General features: G+C 32.0%; 1 protein-coding gene across 1 annotated transcript; it reads left to right on the top strand.

Moving 5' to 3' along the window:
• Positions 1-5,807: 5,807 nt before the first annotated feature.
• LOC108906164 (troponin C) lies at positions 5,808-16,119 on the top strand. Its single transcript, XM_018709361.1, has 4 exons — positions 5,808-5,909; positions 10,202-10,476; positions 10,571-10,719; positions 16,014-16,119. The coding sequence occupies exons 1-4, from the start codon at positions 5,907-5,909 to the stop codon at positions 16,040-16,042; spliced, it is 456 nt and encodes a 151-aa protein (XP_018564877.1). The 5' UTR covers positions 5,808-5,906; the 3' UTR covers positions 16,043-16,119.
• Positions 16,120-16,424: the final 305 nt, after the last annotated feature.

The following is a 16,424-nucleotide window of genomic DNA, read 5'->3' on the forward strand; positions in this document are numbered from 1 at the left end:
GCAGTAAGACGGACTCAAAATTTTATCCACTCACGTGTAAACACATTTGGGTCCGTCTTACTCACTTTCTACGAACTAACACAAATGATGTCTTGCTTCACCATAACACAAATACTTCACCATAATACAAATGTTGTCTTGCTTCACCATAAATTAAAACGATATCCATCAACTCTGAGTTGCTATACACGCAAGCCATTTTTGACACTAACTACTAAAAAACTGATGTAAATACCACAGATTACAGGTAAAAACTACCGCAACGATGGATTTCAGTATTAGGAGTCACATGTCTCTCCACGCGTGTTGCGAATGACGCTAGAGACTACAGTTGTCCAGCTATGTAGTGGTTGAATGTACTATAACTTCAATAATTTTTTTCTCGGAAACTATAAGGATTTTACAAAAATTTTTTTACGTTATTAACTCTATTTCTCATGCCGCATCTATACCCAATTTTTTTGGATAAGTTGTGAATCACCCTGTATATAAAAATATTGGTAGAACATTTTATGATACCTTTTTGAAAACTAAATATTTATGTAGTAACATACCTTATTATAATATTATGGTAAATTTTAATCGTGTTCTGGGAAAAGGTTGATTTTTCAGAGTAAGAAGACGTTTTTGTAGACATTGTAATGATTTTTCATATACAGGGTCGGAAAGTCCCCATAGTTCATCGGCCGTTACGTGAGAGCGATAAAGAAAGTCACAGAAATCCGAGCGATAGAGAAAGATGGCTATAATGAAGGCGTCTAATAGTCACAGCCCATTCCGCCCTTCCACAAATAAGAAGTGGATCATTAGCCATAAATCTTCGGCGGTATCGTTTCTTGGTATTGCCCATGTCCTAAATACCAAATAAATGTCATTACGTGCGCGCAACTTCCTACGGTCCTAATTCCGTTCTTACATTGACAGCAGTAGCCACGAATAGCTTCTGGACCTGCCTTGTCTAAATCTATAAGAATATGATTCCTCCTGCGGGAGTCGCTCTTCGCGCACGTTCTGTTTTTTCTTTCTATTTCTGAAACAACCCAATTTACAGCAAATGGAGGTCATATTTGTAATCAGTATACCAAAAATCGTAGGACAGTACACTTTTCTAAGAAGGACGTATTGGGATCAGAATTGGTACCCTTCTTTATGAACTCCCTCCAGTGAAATTAATAATAATTTATTTTGCAAATTACTGTCGTTACGGTACTGTTCGTACGATAGATAAACAAGTAACCTCTCAGGTTACACTTAAATTAATTATTGTTTTAGAATTTTGACAATTTTTTTTCGTGGGTCCAGTTTGTTACCAATAAGCAACGTAGGTATTAAATTTGAAAAAAAAATCACATAAGAAATTATGTAACTCCAATAATATTGACATTAGATAATAAATTATTGTATTAATTTACTAAAAATTAGCAGTACGTTGTTTTGTTATTGAATAACTCATTTTAAAGCAAAGTTCAAAGTATTGAGGATAGATGCCAATTCAGTGGGAATGTTATTCACACTGTCAGTGATGTGGAGATAGAGGTGATTGATATATCGACATATAATTTATTTTTTCCATTATTAGCTGAATAATTTACTGTTATTGTATCGCGTTTGTTGAGTAATACCACTAAAAATAAAAAAAAACACTTGGTAACAAAATAAAAATAAAATGTGTTAGATTATTAAAAAAAAGTCACCATATTACTGATTTGGGATATCCATAGTAATAACAGAAAATTTAAGTAATCAAATTGAAATTTTAGTTTTAATTTTTGTCCCATTAATTACATGTGTTTTATATAAGCTACAGACTTCATACGACCACCATTAAACTCCTTCTTAGCAGGGTTTTTTACGTGAATGTAATAAATCTTGCACTTATGTATTCCAGCAGTACTTGGAAAATCCTGGTTTCAATGTGGCTGACATCAGACCTTCTCGAAGGCTTTTATTTAAATACTGGGTGATTCACAACTTATTCAAAAAAATTTGGGAATATATGCGGCATGAGAAATAGAGTCAATATCGTAAAAACAATTTTTGTAAAATCCTTATAGTTTCCGAGACAAAAAAATATTGAAGTTGTAGTACTTTCAAGCATTACATCGCTGGACAACTGTATTCTCTAGTGTCCTTCGCAATACGCGTGGAGAACCACGTGGCCACAGCGACTCCGAATACTGAAATCCGATTTTACAATCGTCGTTGCAATAGTGTTTACCTGTTATCTGTGGTGTTCACAATAGTGTTTTAGTAGTTAGTGTCAAAAATGATTTGCGTGTATAGCAACTTAGAGTTGATGGATGTCGTTTTAATTTATGGTGAAGCAAGACAACGTTTGTATTATGGTGAAGCATTTGTGTTACGGTGAAGCAACACAACATTTGTGTTAGTTCGTAGAAACTGAGTAAGACGGGCCCAAAGTGTTTACACGTCTGTGGATAAAATTTTGAATAGTTGCTGTAACATCAGGTATGTCAAATTATTTTATTGATTAAAACCACAAATTAATTGAAATAATTAATATCAATAGCGGCAAAACAGTTGAATTTGTTCAATTTATTCCTTTTCTTGGGAAGTTTTTGTTCGTTTTTATCACGCATTGTGCGAGGTCAGGTTTTACAGTGGACCAGTTTCCAGTGCCGTGCAGAAGTGTATTTTTAAATAATTTTCGAACTGCCCTTTTTGATTTTTTCTTTACAAAATTGTATTTATAAAAGTCCCCTGTATATCAAAAATTTTTTTGGATAAGTTCTGAATCGCCCTGTATTTCCAGGAACAGGGATCAAGGTTAGAAAACAAATATCTAAGGAGAAGGCCAGTTGGTACTATTTTTGCCAAATTTTCATTTTTAGTTTTTAGTTAAAAAACCTGCAGATTTTATCAACAGGATCAAGGGAATCCAATTAAATGCAGATGATACCTATGAGTTATGCCAAATGAAAAAAACTTTGACTCATTAGAGGACGACCAATAAAGTGTGCACCAAATGGATCTTCTCCTAGAGGTCGATTTTATGAACAAAATAAAGCAGCAGTTATGAATTCATCTATATGGATGTCTTCGAGAAGGAAGCCCTGAAGTCAGTAAGTCTAAAGCCGAAGTCTGGTTCAGATATGCTGGCAAGGATTTTTGAATCACATTGAAAAAAAACTCACATTTGGATGTCAATTTCACAGTGAAGTTGAAAGAAAACGATATATTTTTGTTACTGGATGTTCTTGTCACGAAAAAACAGGATGGTACCCTAAGACATAATAGAAACCAATCTGCATAAATAGGTACCTAAACGTTGAGCTTTAGCAACATCTGGTTCAGAATCAAGGGATGATCTGAAGAAAAGAGCAGTAAGTCTAAATCAATGACGTGACTGCCAGTCCGAAAATTATTCAACTGTTGACAACTGTCACAGAAACCTACACATAAAGATATCCTAAAAGTTTGGCGTATCTCATTCACAGAAAAGTGCCAATTTAAGAAGCTTTGGAAGAACTTCATTGAAAGCTCATCGCTGAACACAAGGACGAAAGGAAAAAGTTTGCATCAAAAGAACGTTTTTCTCTTTTAGAGATCAATGAACAAACTGAAGGAACAAGTTTGGTTTGCCACTTATCCACAATCCTGATAAATATCTACATGCGAATGTTTTTCAGAAGAAATCTGTAACACTAAAGCCAAAGCGCGTATATAGAGTGTTAACGAACTTATGTCAAATATTTTTGCCACATGTCCGTTATGTCAAAATGAGGTAAATACACAGATTTGTGTTGAGTAAAATGTGATTTTAAAATCTGACTTACCTCAACATTGCAAGGTGCCACCTTTTGAGAAACGCTGATTTTTATAGATATTCGATGTACCCACCATTTGCTTGCACACAAGCTTCAGTGCGACGTATACAATTCGCTCACACGCGTTGCAACATTGCTACGTCCTCTCGAATCGTATTACAAGCTTCGGAAATACGATACGCAGTTGGTCGATGTCACGAACTTCCGTGGAATACACAACACTTTTCACATATGCCCACAAAAAGAAGTCTAAAGGTGTGAGGACCGGGGGAGTGGGTCATCTAACTAGGCTGCCGAGGCCTATCCAGCGATCGGGAAAAGTAATATTTAGAAAGTCGCGCACTCTCCGAAAAAAGTGAGCGGGGGCTCCGTCATGCAGCAACCACATATTTTGCCGGAACATTTAATGGCACGCCTTCCAATAACTCCGGCAAGCGATTTTGCAACAAATCTAGATATGAGGCACCGATTAGGCAATTCAAAAGGTCCTATTAAAGTGTCATTAACGATACTGGCACACATGTTCACTGAAAACTGTTGCTGTCGCACCGCGACGTATTTCGTGTGGATAGTCCAGTGGTGAGTGTTGTGTTGTGACGTTACGTACACCATTTCGACTTAAACATGCTTCATCTGTAACAAGTATTTTCACTGTAAATTGAGAATTTCTTGCATGTTCTTGAAACAACCATTTACAAAAACCTCGACGTTGTGGAAAATCCACAGGAGGAAGCGCTTGAACACGTTGAATATGAAATGGGTACAACTGAGATTCTCGTAATGTCCGCCATACAGATTCTTAGTGGTCGCCCTGGGTCATCGTCGTGGCCTCGAAGCGGTTGTACTTCATCGGTGTCGAAAACTCTGCAACAAATGTTCGCGGTGCGGGGGCACGTCGTTCAGGTTATCTTGCACGGTACACTTGACATGCTCTGTGGGCATTTTCGTTTGCTTCGCCATAAATTACGAGCACATCGTAATATTCGCTATTGCCAAATAAATGCGCCATTTTCAAAAGAAAACATGGAAATACGGCTATTAAATGTACTCTCGAAAAACAGCACAGCAATCACTACAACAATGTATTATAAACTGACTTTCGAATACAGTCCGGCTTCATAAGAAACCTATAAACTCGTAAAGAGTGTTACAGAATTTTTTGTAAGTACTCGTTGCGATAAAATACATTTATTTAAGCATTTCCAAAACAGTTTTAAACACATTTTTAATTAGCTTTTTTTTCTATGACTTTAAACTTCCGGTACAAGTTTGTGACATCAGTTAACTCAGTTTTATCTCCTTTTTCACCCATTTAAATTTTTGACATAAGTTCGTTAATACCTTTTGTAGACTATCATGGATATAACGACAACAAAAAAAAAAAAAGGTTTCTGACCAAATTTTAGTAAGAGAAAGATGATTTTGGCTAACGGTATTCAGAAAAAACTAAATCATTTCAACCTATACGAGGGTTTAAAACTGCAATAATCCTTCTTCCCATAATTGTGACTTACTACGCAGTTATTTTTCCTCCATAATAAATTTTTATTTGGTGTTGAAGAATACAGGTAAAAATTTCATAGATTAATTACAAGAAATTTCAAGCTGCAACGGATTGAGCAAAGTATTTGAAAAACCTTTAAATATGTTTACTTTTAAACTAGTTATTATAAGACATCCTGATTCACCTAGCGAGACCTTGAAAAAATGAAATAATCCTAAAAAATATTGGTCATACAGTTCGTACTGTTCTCACAGTGGATTGCCAAAACATTAACATCCTATTTCACGTGCTTCTGCATATACTTTTTCACTTCAAATCATAACTATTTCTTAACGGGTGGATTTGTAAACTGTTTTTAAATAGAAATTTATCACGGTAATATTAAAATAAACTAGATCCTCGATTTAAATCCTGTAATTATGCTGCCATTGATTTTACGCGGGTTACAATATATTATATTTTTGTAGTTGGTTAAAACATAACTTCTTAAAATAATCCCCACATCAATTTTTCTCTTCAGGGAAGAGAGTGGGGGCAATATATACCAGCACTTAGCGATAATTTTGCCAGTGTCTGAGTTAATTTTAACTGACATTCAAAAAAAAAATTCCAAAATGGTATGTTACAGTAAATTTACGTATAATGCACCTAGTGTTTTAAATTTATTATGAAGTGCTTGGGGTGGAATTATTGCAGTGACTTAAGTGATATCTAAAATGTTCTACTTAGTGCTTTTTCAGTTCTGTGTTGTTTTTAATATTGTATATTTGAGGACTACTAACAAAAATTTAAAAAATTTACACACATTTCAAAATTTAGTTTTTATTGTTTACAATAGTTGGTCTTGAAACTGTCGACAATCCCTATTAAAACTATCTTTACACAGGGTGTTACAATATTTCGAGTAAATTGAACTATCATAGACTCTCACAGCCAAAATAAGATGATTTAACTAAATATATATTCATTCAAAGAAGCTTCCTTTACATATTTAGGTGCTAAAGTTCGTCAAAGTCGGCACAATTTTTTTTTCAAATCCCGATTTCGACATGGTAACTAAAATATGGTCATATTTGCACGAAATCTTACAACCTCATTTCATCTTTTATGGCACAAGTGAAGACAGTTTTGTACTGCAATTTTTTTGTACTTTTAAAGGTTTTCACAAAATCAGTTATCTTATTACAGATGCATTTTCCATACAAATCTGATCTCATTGTCATAAAAAATTTGATTTATTCGATATTAAAAAGAAAATAATGCTTCGTGGAGATCAAAAACTTGTAATCTAATGTTGTTTAATGAAACTAATTAACACGTAGTTCAATCAGAAAAAAAAATTTACTCATTTTAGACATCTCAAATTTACAATGGGGCATCGAACTAAATGAATTCGATGAGAAACTACTGTTCATAATTTGTAGAATGGAAAATAAATTATACGATAACTTTTTAACTGACTGACGTTACTGAAAATGGTGCCCATTTCAAATCTCTTAAAGATTACTTATTACGAAAAGGCGTTCGTATTGACTAATAAAATAATTAATAGCAGTAAAAATTTGCAAGGGAGAGAAACGAAAACTTGAGAAAAACTCTACCTATGATAAAAGTAAGAAATAACGAAGGTCAATTGCTAATATAAAAATACTTCTTTAAGACTAACAATAAGAGGTTTTCCCATTTTTGTAAACGTAAATGTTTAGATTACTATGTCAAAAAATGACATCTAGGCAAAAACACTAGTATATAAGATGTCGTTTAAATCAGAGAAAACATTTTAGAGTTAAGGCTAGGGGAAGCAACTTTAGAGATAAATTTAGTCAAATGGTTTTAGTTTTACCTCAAAAATCTGTGACAGTTCCATGCACATGGAATATTGAGACCCCCTGTATATTATGAAATATCCAATATTTTATACAGGGTGTTTGCAAATAAGTGCGAAATATTTTAGGGGGTGGTTGCTGAAGTTATTTTGTGAAAAAAAGTTCATATAAACGTAGGTCGAAATATGTTTCGTTTCCGAGATACAGAGTGATTCAATTTTAATTTTTTATTTATTTTTATTAATTATTTCAAAAGGTTTTAAAGATATTGACTCGAAATTTGAAAAACGCTTAGGAGGGATAAATGTGCATTTTTTGGGATAATCCGAATATTTCTACTTGCATCAGCGGCGTTCGTGCGAGAAGCCACAACCTTTTTTAATACAAAAATGGTACGCCACTGACTTTTTCCCGTTTTGATATTATTTTAGAAATCCGCCATCAATTTGAATGAAATTGGTCTTTTAAATTTTTTTCGTAGGATGCACCGTTTTTGAGAACAAAAATTAAATATGTATCGCAAGTTGTGTATTTTTAATTTCTATTGATACATTATCTTGTAGGTTGCTGTCAATATTTTTAAATAAAATACAACCCTCAAATTTCGAGTCAATATCTTTAAAACTAAATAATTAATAAAAACAAATAAAAAATTAAAATTGGACACTGTATTTCGGAAATGAAACCTGTTTCGACCTACATTTATATGAACAATTTCACAAAATAACTTCGGCAACTACCCCTTAAAATATTTTGCAATTATTTACAAACATGTACGGCTGTCACGAAATTAATGCAACAAAATTTGGCAACCGGTTCTTAACACAAGTTTATGGGACCCGTATTTTTTATGTTTGCCAAGTGGCCCCCTTTTTCGGCGTTACAGACCCCTGAAATCGACCCCTAAAAATAGTCTTTTTTCTATATCTTAGAACCCTGTTGTACAAGAATTATTAAATTTGGTACATAGGGGTTTTCTGACGTGGAATCTGATAGTGCTTTTTGGTGGGGAACCCTTAAGACACTTTTTTGTGGGCCAAAAAAATTTGGTTGCATATTTGATTTTTTTAAAAATATTAGTCTGCTAGAAAACTTTTTGTCTCTTGATATTTTTCGTAAAACGCAACGTTTTAGAGAAAAATGGCAAAATGTGATCAAATGCATGTCGTGATTCGTATAAAATTCTTATTAAATTTAATTTTGAGAACCGAATTGTTAATAAAAACTTCACAAAAACAATTAGAAACTTTAATAAAACGGTTTTTATATTTATTTTTTAATTCACAATTATTTTCCATGTAAGGCAGATAAATTTCTAAGTTTAGGTCAAGGAGCAAGAAATGTGGTCCAATAATGCCATCTCCCCAACAGTTAATCGAGACATTTCCTTATACATACTATTAATAGGTAAAATAATAGGGGCAGATTTCAGGAAGCTGTAACTTCGAAAGAGGGGGCCACTTGGCAAAAATAAAAAATATAGTTCCCCTTTTGTCTTAAGAATCTGTTACCAAATTTTGTTGAATTAATTTCGGGACACTCGGTGAATTATTAACTTCAACTTTAATGTTATCTTAACGTTTCTAAACAATATCCCACATGTTTTTTTTATTTGACTTCCTGTGTCAAAAATACATGATCGATCTGAAAACAAGTGTTTACAATGTCGACAGTTTGCAATTTTTTCGGACATAATAGAAAATATACACATTACACTAAAGACACAATCTTTTCTTTGGATATATGTTTCTTATTATAGAGATAGGTCCCTGAAATTTTATAACATTGTAGTTCCAAAAAAAGCGTTATACCTAAAATAATAATAATACTTTAATAGCTAAAGACATATACGATATATAAATATATAGGGGATCAGTCTGACAACAGTGCAATTACCCCAGAAAGGTTATGCACCACGACGTCAAATTTGATATCACTTAGGCAAACTATATAAAAGTTACAGGGGTTTGCTATATATGAATATTTTTCTCGTAAATAGGATCAGGAAAAAAATTAAATATTATATTTTACTAAACATAGGACTTTGCCTAATAAATGGAAAGATAATATTGAACTTTATTGTCATTTTCAATTTAAAGGAAACAATTAATAATTAGTATATTTTGAATTAAATTGAACACAAAATTATATGTAACTAGAAAAAGATAATACTTCCTAGTATAGTCTTTCCGAAGTCAGTTGAACATGTATAAAAATACCGAGCAATCAAATTTAATGAGTGAGGTGTCCCTAAAAAAGTTTTCTGTTAAAGGTAAAAAATTATATAATTTGTATATAATGTGTAGAAAATTTCTATTATATGTTCATTTGACCAACAACATATTTTAATAATTTATGTCCTCAAACAATTTTATTATATATAGATGGTAAATTTCGTCTTGTTCCGTTTCAAAAGGTCTCCAAAATGCCATGTTGTAATAATTATTAGTAAACCATATATCCCTCTTATTTCTCCCTTTCGCAATTGTAATATGAATGATTAATAGAAGGTGCCTATATTCAATTAAAATTACTTAAATCACACCAAATTCCGCATTGCTGCACTGCACTGCCAGGTGACTTGTCGACAACTGAAATTTATGACGCAGTCGATCAGAGCAACAGTGGGTATTGCTGTTTGCCAGCACGCTCATTCTTCAGCTGGGCGTATACATTGCTACCACCTGTACGTTTAGTTCGACCAGACTTGTATATGGGTATGGCTAAATAAATATGGGAACAAGCTTTTCAAAAATTTTAATGCCGTGTTGCTGAGTCAACGACCGAACCTGGTACATACTGTCATCCTTTTGGTTCTTCAATAATTGATATCGGAAAGATATATAGAGAAAAATATTTTTCCTTTCGTGAATTTGCCTTATCTTTTTTGATTATTATTAAATAGAAAGTGAATCAAAACTTGTTTTACATAAGTTAAAGGTATTTAGGAATATCTTTATTTGTTTAGCCCCATACCTAGTCTTGAAAATTAATCAGCCAAAAATAATTATATTAATTTCAAACAGAACTTAACATTTTTGAGGACGATTTGTTTCTTTAAGAGCCCAAATGTTTTTTCTTAGAGTGATGATGAGCAGAAAATGGCGGTCATCCGCAAGGCCTTCCAGATGTTCGACACAACCAAATCTGGATTCATAGAAACAATCAAAATCGCAACCATCCTCAACACCATGGGTCAGTTGTTCGATGAAACCGAACTGAACAATCTCATCACACAAAATGATCCTGACAGGACGGGGCAGGTGGATTTCGATGCATTCTGTAGCATCGCTAACCACTTCTTAGAGGAAGATCTTGATGATGAATCCACACAACAGGAACTTAAAGAAGCATTCAGGTAAGTGGCATCTCTTTCTTAAATATACTAATCATGTTACCTAGCATCTATTTATTTAATTGACGGAATTATACAAACTTCTACCTTCTTTTAGATTGTATGACAGAGAAGGAAACGGTTACATCACAACTGGTACCTTAAAAGAGATATTGGCTGCCCTTGATGATAATCTTACAAGCAGGGACTTAGATGGAATCATAGCTGAAATCGATACTGATGGATCAGGCACTGTAGATTTTGATGGTATGAATACATATCTATTTTTTTTAATTATTAACTGAAGTTTATAACTCAAAGTTAAGATTCTCATTTTGAAATTTGAAGAAACAATGGAACTTAAAGAAACGTTTGAACAAATGGTGATAGTTGGGAATGGGCCAAAGATTGTTTGATTTCCTGACTAGGCCTAATTCTGTTACTGATATGATATGTCAAAACTTCTCAAAATAAATTTACAAAATTGAAAAAGCAGAATGAAATAAAACAGTTTGTTATTGTCATTAATCTTTGCATTATGAGTGAGAATGTTTGAATATCCCTTTTTGGCAGAGCACAAATTCGTATTTTACTTCTGAGTCATTCAATGAGTTAATTTTAAAATTTAACAAAATTAAACATTGTTTTTACTATTTTTGCTTTTGTAGAAAAAATAGGAAAAATTAGATTTAACATGTAATATATTGAAGAGATTCTGCGATCATCTGTAGATCTATTGAACACCTCCATCATCTTTTTCTAACTTTAGCTTCCTAATTAGCTAATAGTGGCTCCTTCACATAGCTTTCAACTTCTGATTTCTTTCTTTTGAACAGTAAAAATAAATGATCTATTGCTACGCCTCCAAACCAGCACAACACGGACAGTCTTGTAACAAGCCAATGTTACTCAGATGTTTCTTGAGTTACACTGTCCAGTTAACAGTTAAACTGTCATCTCTATTATGACTTTGGTTCAGTAGGTCCTTCATTGTCCTTTTAAGATTTTCTTGGCGTCTGGGGTTTCTTTCCACCATCTATTGAACGAGTGTCTTACTCACATAATTAGGGTTCAATTCTCTGTATAGCTTTAAATGAGCCTTCTTTGGTTAACCTATTAGTCTTCTCTTCTCCTTGATGACCGTCTCAGTCTGGTATCCAGGCTAGATATACATCGTCATGACCTCTTAACTGTACTAAAGCATCTCCATAGCTTCGTACCAGCTTGATCTTTTATGAGTTTAGCGCTGCCTAATGGAGTAACTAACATTGTCAGTTTTTGATTTTCTCTTCATAACTTTATTGCAATGATTGCAACGGCCATCAATTTTGCATGAAAGACGGTTCTTCGATAATTTCTTTTACTCTTACATATTCCAGCTCCTACTTCTGCGTCTGTCTTTGAACCGTCCGTATACCAGACTAGATGGCTTTAATGGGAGGCCTCTTCTTCCATACCCTTCTTCTATGTGACCTAATTCTTCTAATTTTTTTGAAATCTATATTTCAGTGCTAAATGGGAGGTTGGCATTTACTGAATCAGATGCACGTTCAGCACATCGTCAGCTTCTGTGCTGATATAATCACCTAATATTTACATTTATCTTCTTATATATAAAATTCTCGTGTCACAATGTTCGTTCCCGTACTCCTCCGAAACGGCTTGACCGATTCTCATGAAATTTTGTGAGCATATTGAGTAGGTCTGAGAATCGGCCAACATCTATTTTTCATACCCCTAAATGTTAAGGGTGGTCCACCCCAATTTTTTTTTTATTTTTTGGACAAAATTTTCTGTTTTTATTTTTTCATGATTCAGCATTGAAAAATACATACAGTTCTAAATTTTCACCCTTATACGATCAACCCCTGATTTTTAATCGCGATTTTTATATTATTTTGTTCCAACCAGAGTTCCACAAGATGGCAAAACAACGTTTGCCGGGTCAGCTAGTTAGTCTATATAATAAATATAGCAAGTAACATATACTCGTATTTGCTCATAAATCAAGTTGTACATGTTCGACCTCAATTAACGCAAACTTCAAACCTCACCTTGCTAGCCGGCAAACTAAAAATGGTAATGTTGTTTTATACCGAAAAAGTAACACTTATAACACTTCCCAAAGTGTGCTTATCTAAACACTTAAATTCGTTTTTCTTGGAAATAGAGCATTTTAGCTAAAGAAATAAAGAGTACCTTTTTTGTAGAGGAAGTGAAGGTCTATCATATGTTTGCCTCTGAATTTGAAAATTTCGACAAGCAAAAAAATTGAGGCAAATATTAGCCGACCCAATTAAGACGCTGCTGATGAACATTTTTGAAACATTTTATGATGATCTACTTCGACTTTTAATGAGCATTCATGGTGTCAAAATTCATAATTTTCCTTCAACCCATTTCAGAAGTATTTAAAAAAGTGAATTTTTTGAGGTCCCATTTAAGGGGGCGTAGCTCCCTTAGGAAGGATTTTTCGACCAATATTTATATGAAAAATATTCTTATTTTTGGCAATAGAATCTAGTGGTAAATTATTGGACACTAATTATGAGACATCCTCTATATGTATATGGTATAAGTAATCTCAACAAATATATTGTCTCATCATAAGAATATTTCTTAAGATCGCAAATTAAGTTTTATTTCAATTTTTAAAATATTATTTGTCTATGAAGGTTTAACAAGAAAATGAAAATTATTAAAATAAACTTATATTAATTTAATTCCTAAAAAATCATACGAATAAATATTTTTTTTTAATTATTCTAATCCAGGTTCGGACGTGATAATTATTTTTGTTACTAAATATATTTACTTCTACTATTAGCACTTTGTTAATATTTCTAAGATTCGAATGCGTAGAAGGAATTTAAGCCTTCCTTAAGTTATATCCATTTAGGTAGGTATCTCAAAAATAAATGAGTATATTTTTATCCGAGTTGCGTTGGCGATTTTTTTAAAATGTTTATTTTTACTTCGTCCTACTCTGCTAAAGTGGCGGTTAAAAATAAATTCTGAAGCCTTGGCACCTAAGGAAATAGTAGCTCATTTTTCAAAAGTATGCGAAGGTTAATAATTTTTCTAGCAACATGTGATACTTCTTTCTATTTTTAAAGTTCTAGAGCTATATATCAGACATATTTAGTCACTTTTAAGTGTCAGCAGCTCCACGGTTATTAGGGACACTTGATTTTTCTCTTCTTTATTGCAAAAAATACCTATAAATAAATAAAGACGAGAATATGACTAAGTAGAACATTTCATCACTTGAATTCTAATTTTGCATTTCGTATATTCCTTTGTTTACGCATATAGGCAATTTTTAATAAAATGCTACATTAAATTTTCCATTAACTTATTGGTTATAAGACAGAGCAGAAAATATTTTTCACTTCATTTGATGACAATTTTATAAATATGTTAATTTTTTTTCATTATTGCATTAAAAAAACTACCACGAGTTACTATGAACTGTTCAAAATATAAGCACAAAGATGACACTACAAAAATAATTCAGAGTAAAAAAGTGAACACTATTATTTCTTCCAAAAGTGGTTAAAAGCAACATTAACTACACTAGTGGAAAAAATTAAGGGAACAAAAAAAGTCAGAATTTTTTATTAACTGATTTTTGACAGGCTGTATCTCAGTGAAAAATGGTCATGTCGAGATAAAAAACCGTTTTGAAGATTCAAATCTCTAGTTTCAAAATCTTTTGATAAAACAAATTTTTGTTAAAACAATTAATTTATTGCGCAATCATAGGAAATAGCGGAAGAAAAATTTCCAAATTTTTTAATTTATTTTTAAGGGTTTACAGTCTCAGGATTTTTTTTTCATTTAAACTGATGCTTAGGTCAGTTAGTTTGATTATTCAGCTTTAGTTTGTTTTTTTTTTTTGGTCTTTGTACGTCAATTTTTTGTTATGATATCCGGCTTTGAATGAAAAGTATTCTTTCGTTTTTGATCAACAATATCTCAACAACTTTTGATCGCGTTTCAAAACTTGAGTAATAAAAATAATCAAAAGTTTTTGTAAACTTTAATTTTTTTGTTAGAAATTTAAGCGATATGTAAATTTGTGGGAAAAGTCGAGGAAAGTTCTTATTTTTCATTTTGATATTTAGGAAAATAAACGTGTTTTTTCCAGAACTTTGATGATTTGGAACAGTAAAACGGTTGGATGGATCAACTCGTCAATTTACAGGTTTGTTGTGGGTATACCGAGCTGTAAAAATTTCCCCCAATATTAGTCTTAATCAATATTTGTAAACTAGCAGTAGTTTTAAAAAAAAAGTAAAAAGTCATTTTTTGCACATATAGGGTTTGTTCAAGTTTTCAAAACCCCTTAGATTTACTGTGCAATAATTTATTGCTAAGATATCGATGAATAAGGACAAAAGTGTCATTTTTCATTCAACCGTCGATATCTCTGCAATCAATATCGTACGGAGATCTTTCAAAAAGTAAATTAAAATTGAATGAATAATCTCACTGACCTCTACATTGATTGAGTTTCGAAAAAAAATTTAAACAATTTTTTCTCGAGGTAAATAGGTATTTCTTTGACTGTTCAAAAAATTTATTTCTTAAAAAAATTTGTAGCTACTAGCTAGAGACTTAAAGCATCAAAATCTTGAAATATTTTTCTTTTATGAAATATTTTTCTTCCCTTAATTTTTTCCAGTAATATATATTACAATTATGAATTATTAAGATCATTGTGAAACGTCTTAGTTTCATTAAGTTTGATACTAAGTATAGGTATTTATAACTGTCTTGAATTTTTATGTGATTCGAATTTTCATATAGTCTAAATTAATGTGTAATATATTTAAAGGTTTGTAGGTTTTGTCATTGTATGTTATTACTTATCGTTTATTTAACTTTGTTGAATATTGTGTTTTCAAATTTTGTTATATATTCTGCTATGAGGAACTTACTGAAATAGTTTTATTTATTATTATTTATGATAGTAAAATTCTTTTGGGAACCGAACAGTAACATTCATTCAACACATACATCATACGTAGTTTTTTTTTATTGAAATGACTTTTAAAAATCTAGAGTTCGGGACTCGGTCGGATGATCATAGCCGTCGCGGCGGCCTTCCGCTACAGCGCCACATGAACCGATAATAACGGCAGTTATTGGCTTCGCGTATGCTTCGTGTATACGTGTTTTAATATTCTAGTAATATCGAACGCGCCAAGGGGTAAAAGACGACCTTTCACTGATAAAGTACACAAAAATATTTATTTTTATTTATACCTACCTGTTTATTTATTTGTTTACGACGAACACGCCTATGACTAGCCGACGAAAATCCCGAACTCTAAAGATAACTATTCCTTGACTGTTTATTTTAATCGCTTTCATCGCATCTTAGTTTTTACTTCAAAGAAGAATGAGACGTAACCAATACAACAGAACTACTCTAGTTGTTTCATAGTAGTACAAAGTACAATGTAACATTATGAATGTGTTTAGTTATAATTTAAAAAATTTCTAATTAACGAAAAAAGTCAATATTAACTAATTTAATTATTTTCTTTTTCCAGAATTCATGGAAATGATGACTGGTGATTAAGAAGATCGAAACAAGCAAATAACAATATATTCCAATTCCGTTAATTTAAAAGACAATAAATTTATTATTAATATCTACTTAGCGAAATTTTATTTAAATTCCTTTGGTATTTCTTATTTCCATTATTTCATAATTCGTAATAATAAATTTTTTTAAAGTTATTCCTAAAAATTAATTTCATAATACTTTTATTGATTGTTCACATGTATAAATCTTAATTTTTGCTATGTGTAATGTACAAATATAATATGGAAATATATTTACGAGTTTTTTTTTCATATTATAATTACTTGGCAAAACATAAGACAAAAATCATGGGGAGCAAGAATTTAATTAAAAGCAAAGTCGTATGTTATTTGAGAACGAAGCGCTGTGTCATTTT

The sequence above is a fragment of the Anoplophora glabripennis genome, unplaced genomic scaffold (assembly GCF_000390285.2).
Source record: "Anoplophora glabripennis isolate ALB-LARVAE unplaced genomic scaffold, Agla_2.0 scaffold288, whole genome shotgun sequence".
In the NCBI taxonomy this organism is placed as follows: domain Eukaryota; kingdom Metazoa; phylum Arthropoda; class Insecta; order Coleoptera; family Cerambycidae; genus Anoplophora; species Anoplophora glabripennis.

What these genes read in the sequence shown, in the direction of transcription:
- LOC108906164 (XM_018709361.1), top strand. An exon ending in GAACTTAAAGAAGCATTCAG is followed by an intron (nt 10,477 to 10,570) that starts GTAAGTGGCATC and finishes ACCTTCTTTTAG; the next exon opens with ATTGTATGACAGAGAAGGAA. An exon ending in AGGCACTGTAGATTTTGATG is followed by an intron (nt 10,720 to 16,013) that starts GTATGAATACAT and finishes TTCTTTTTCCAG; the next exon opens with AATTCATGGAAATGATGACT.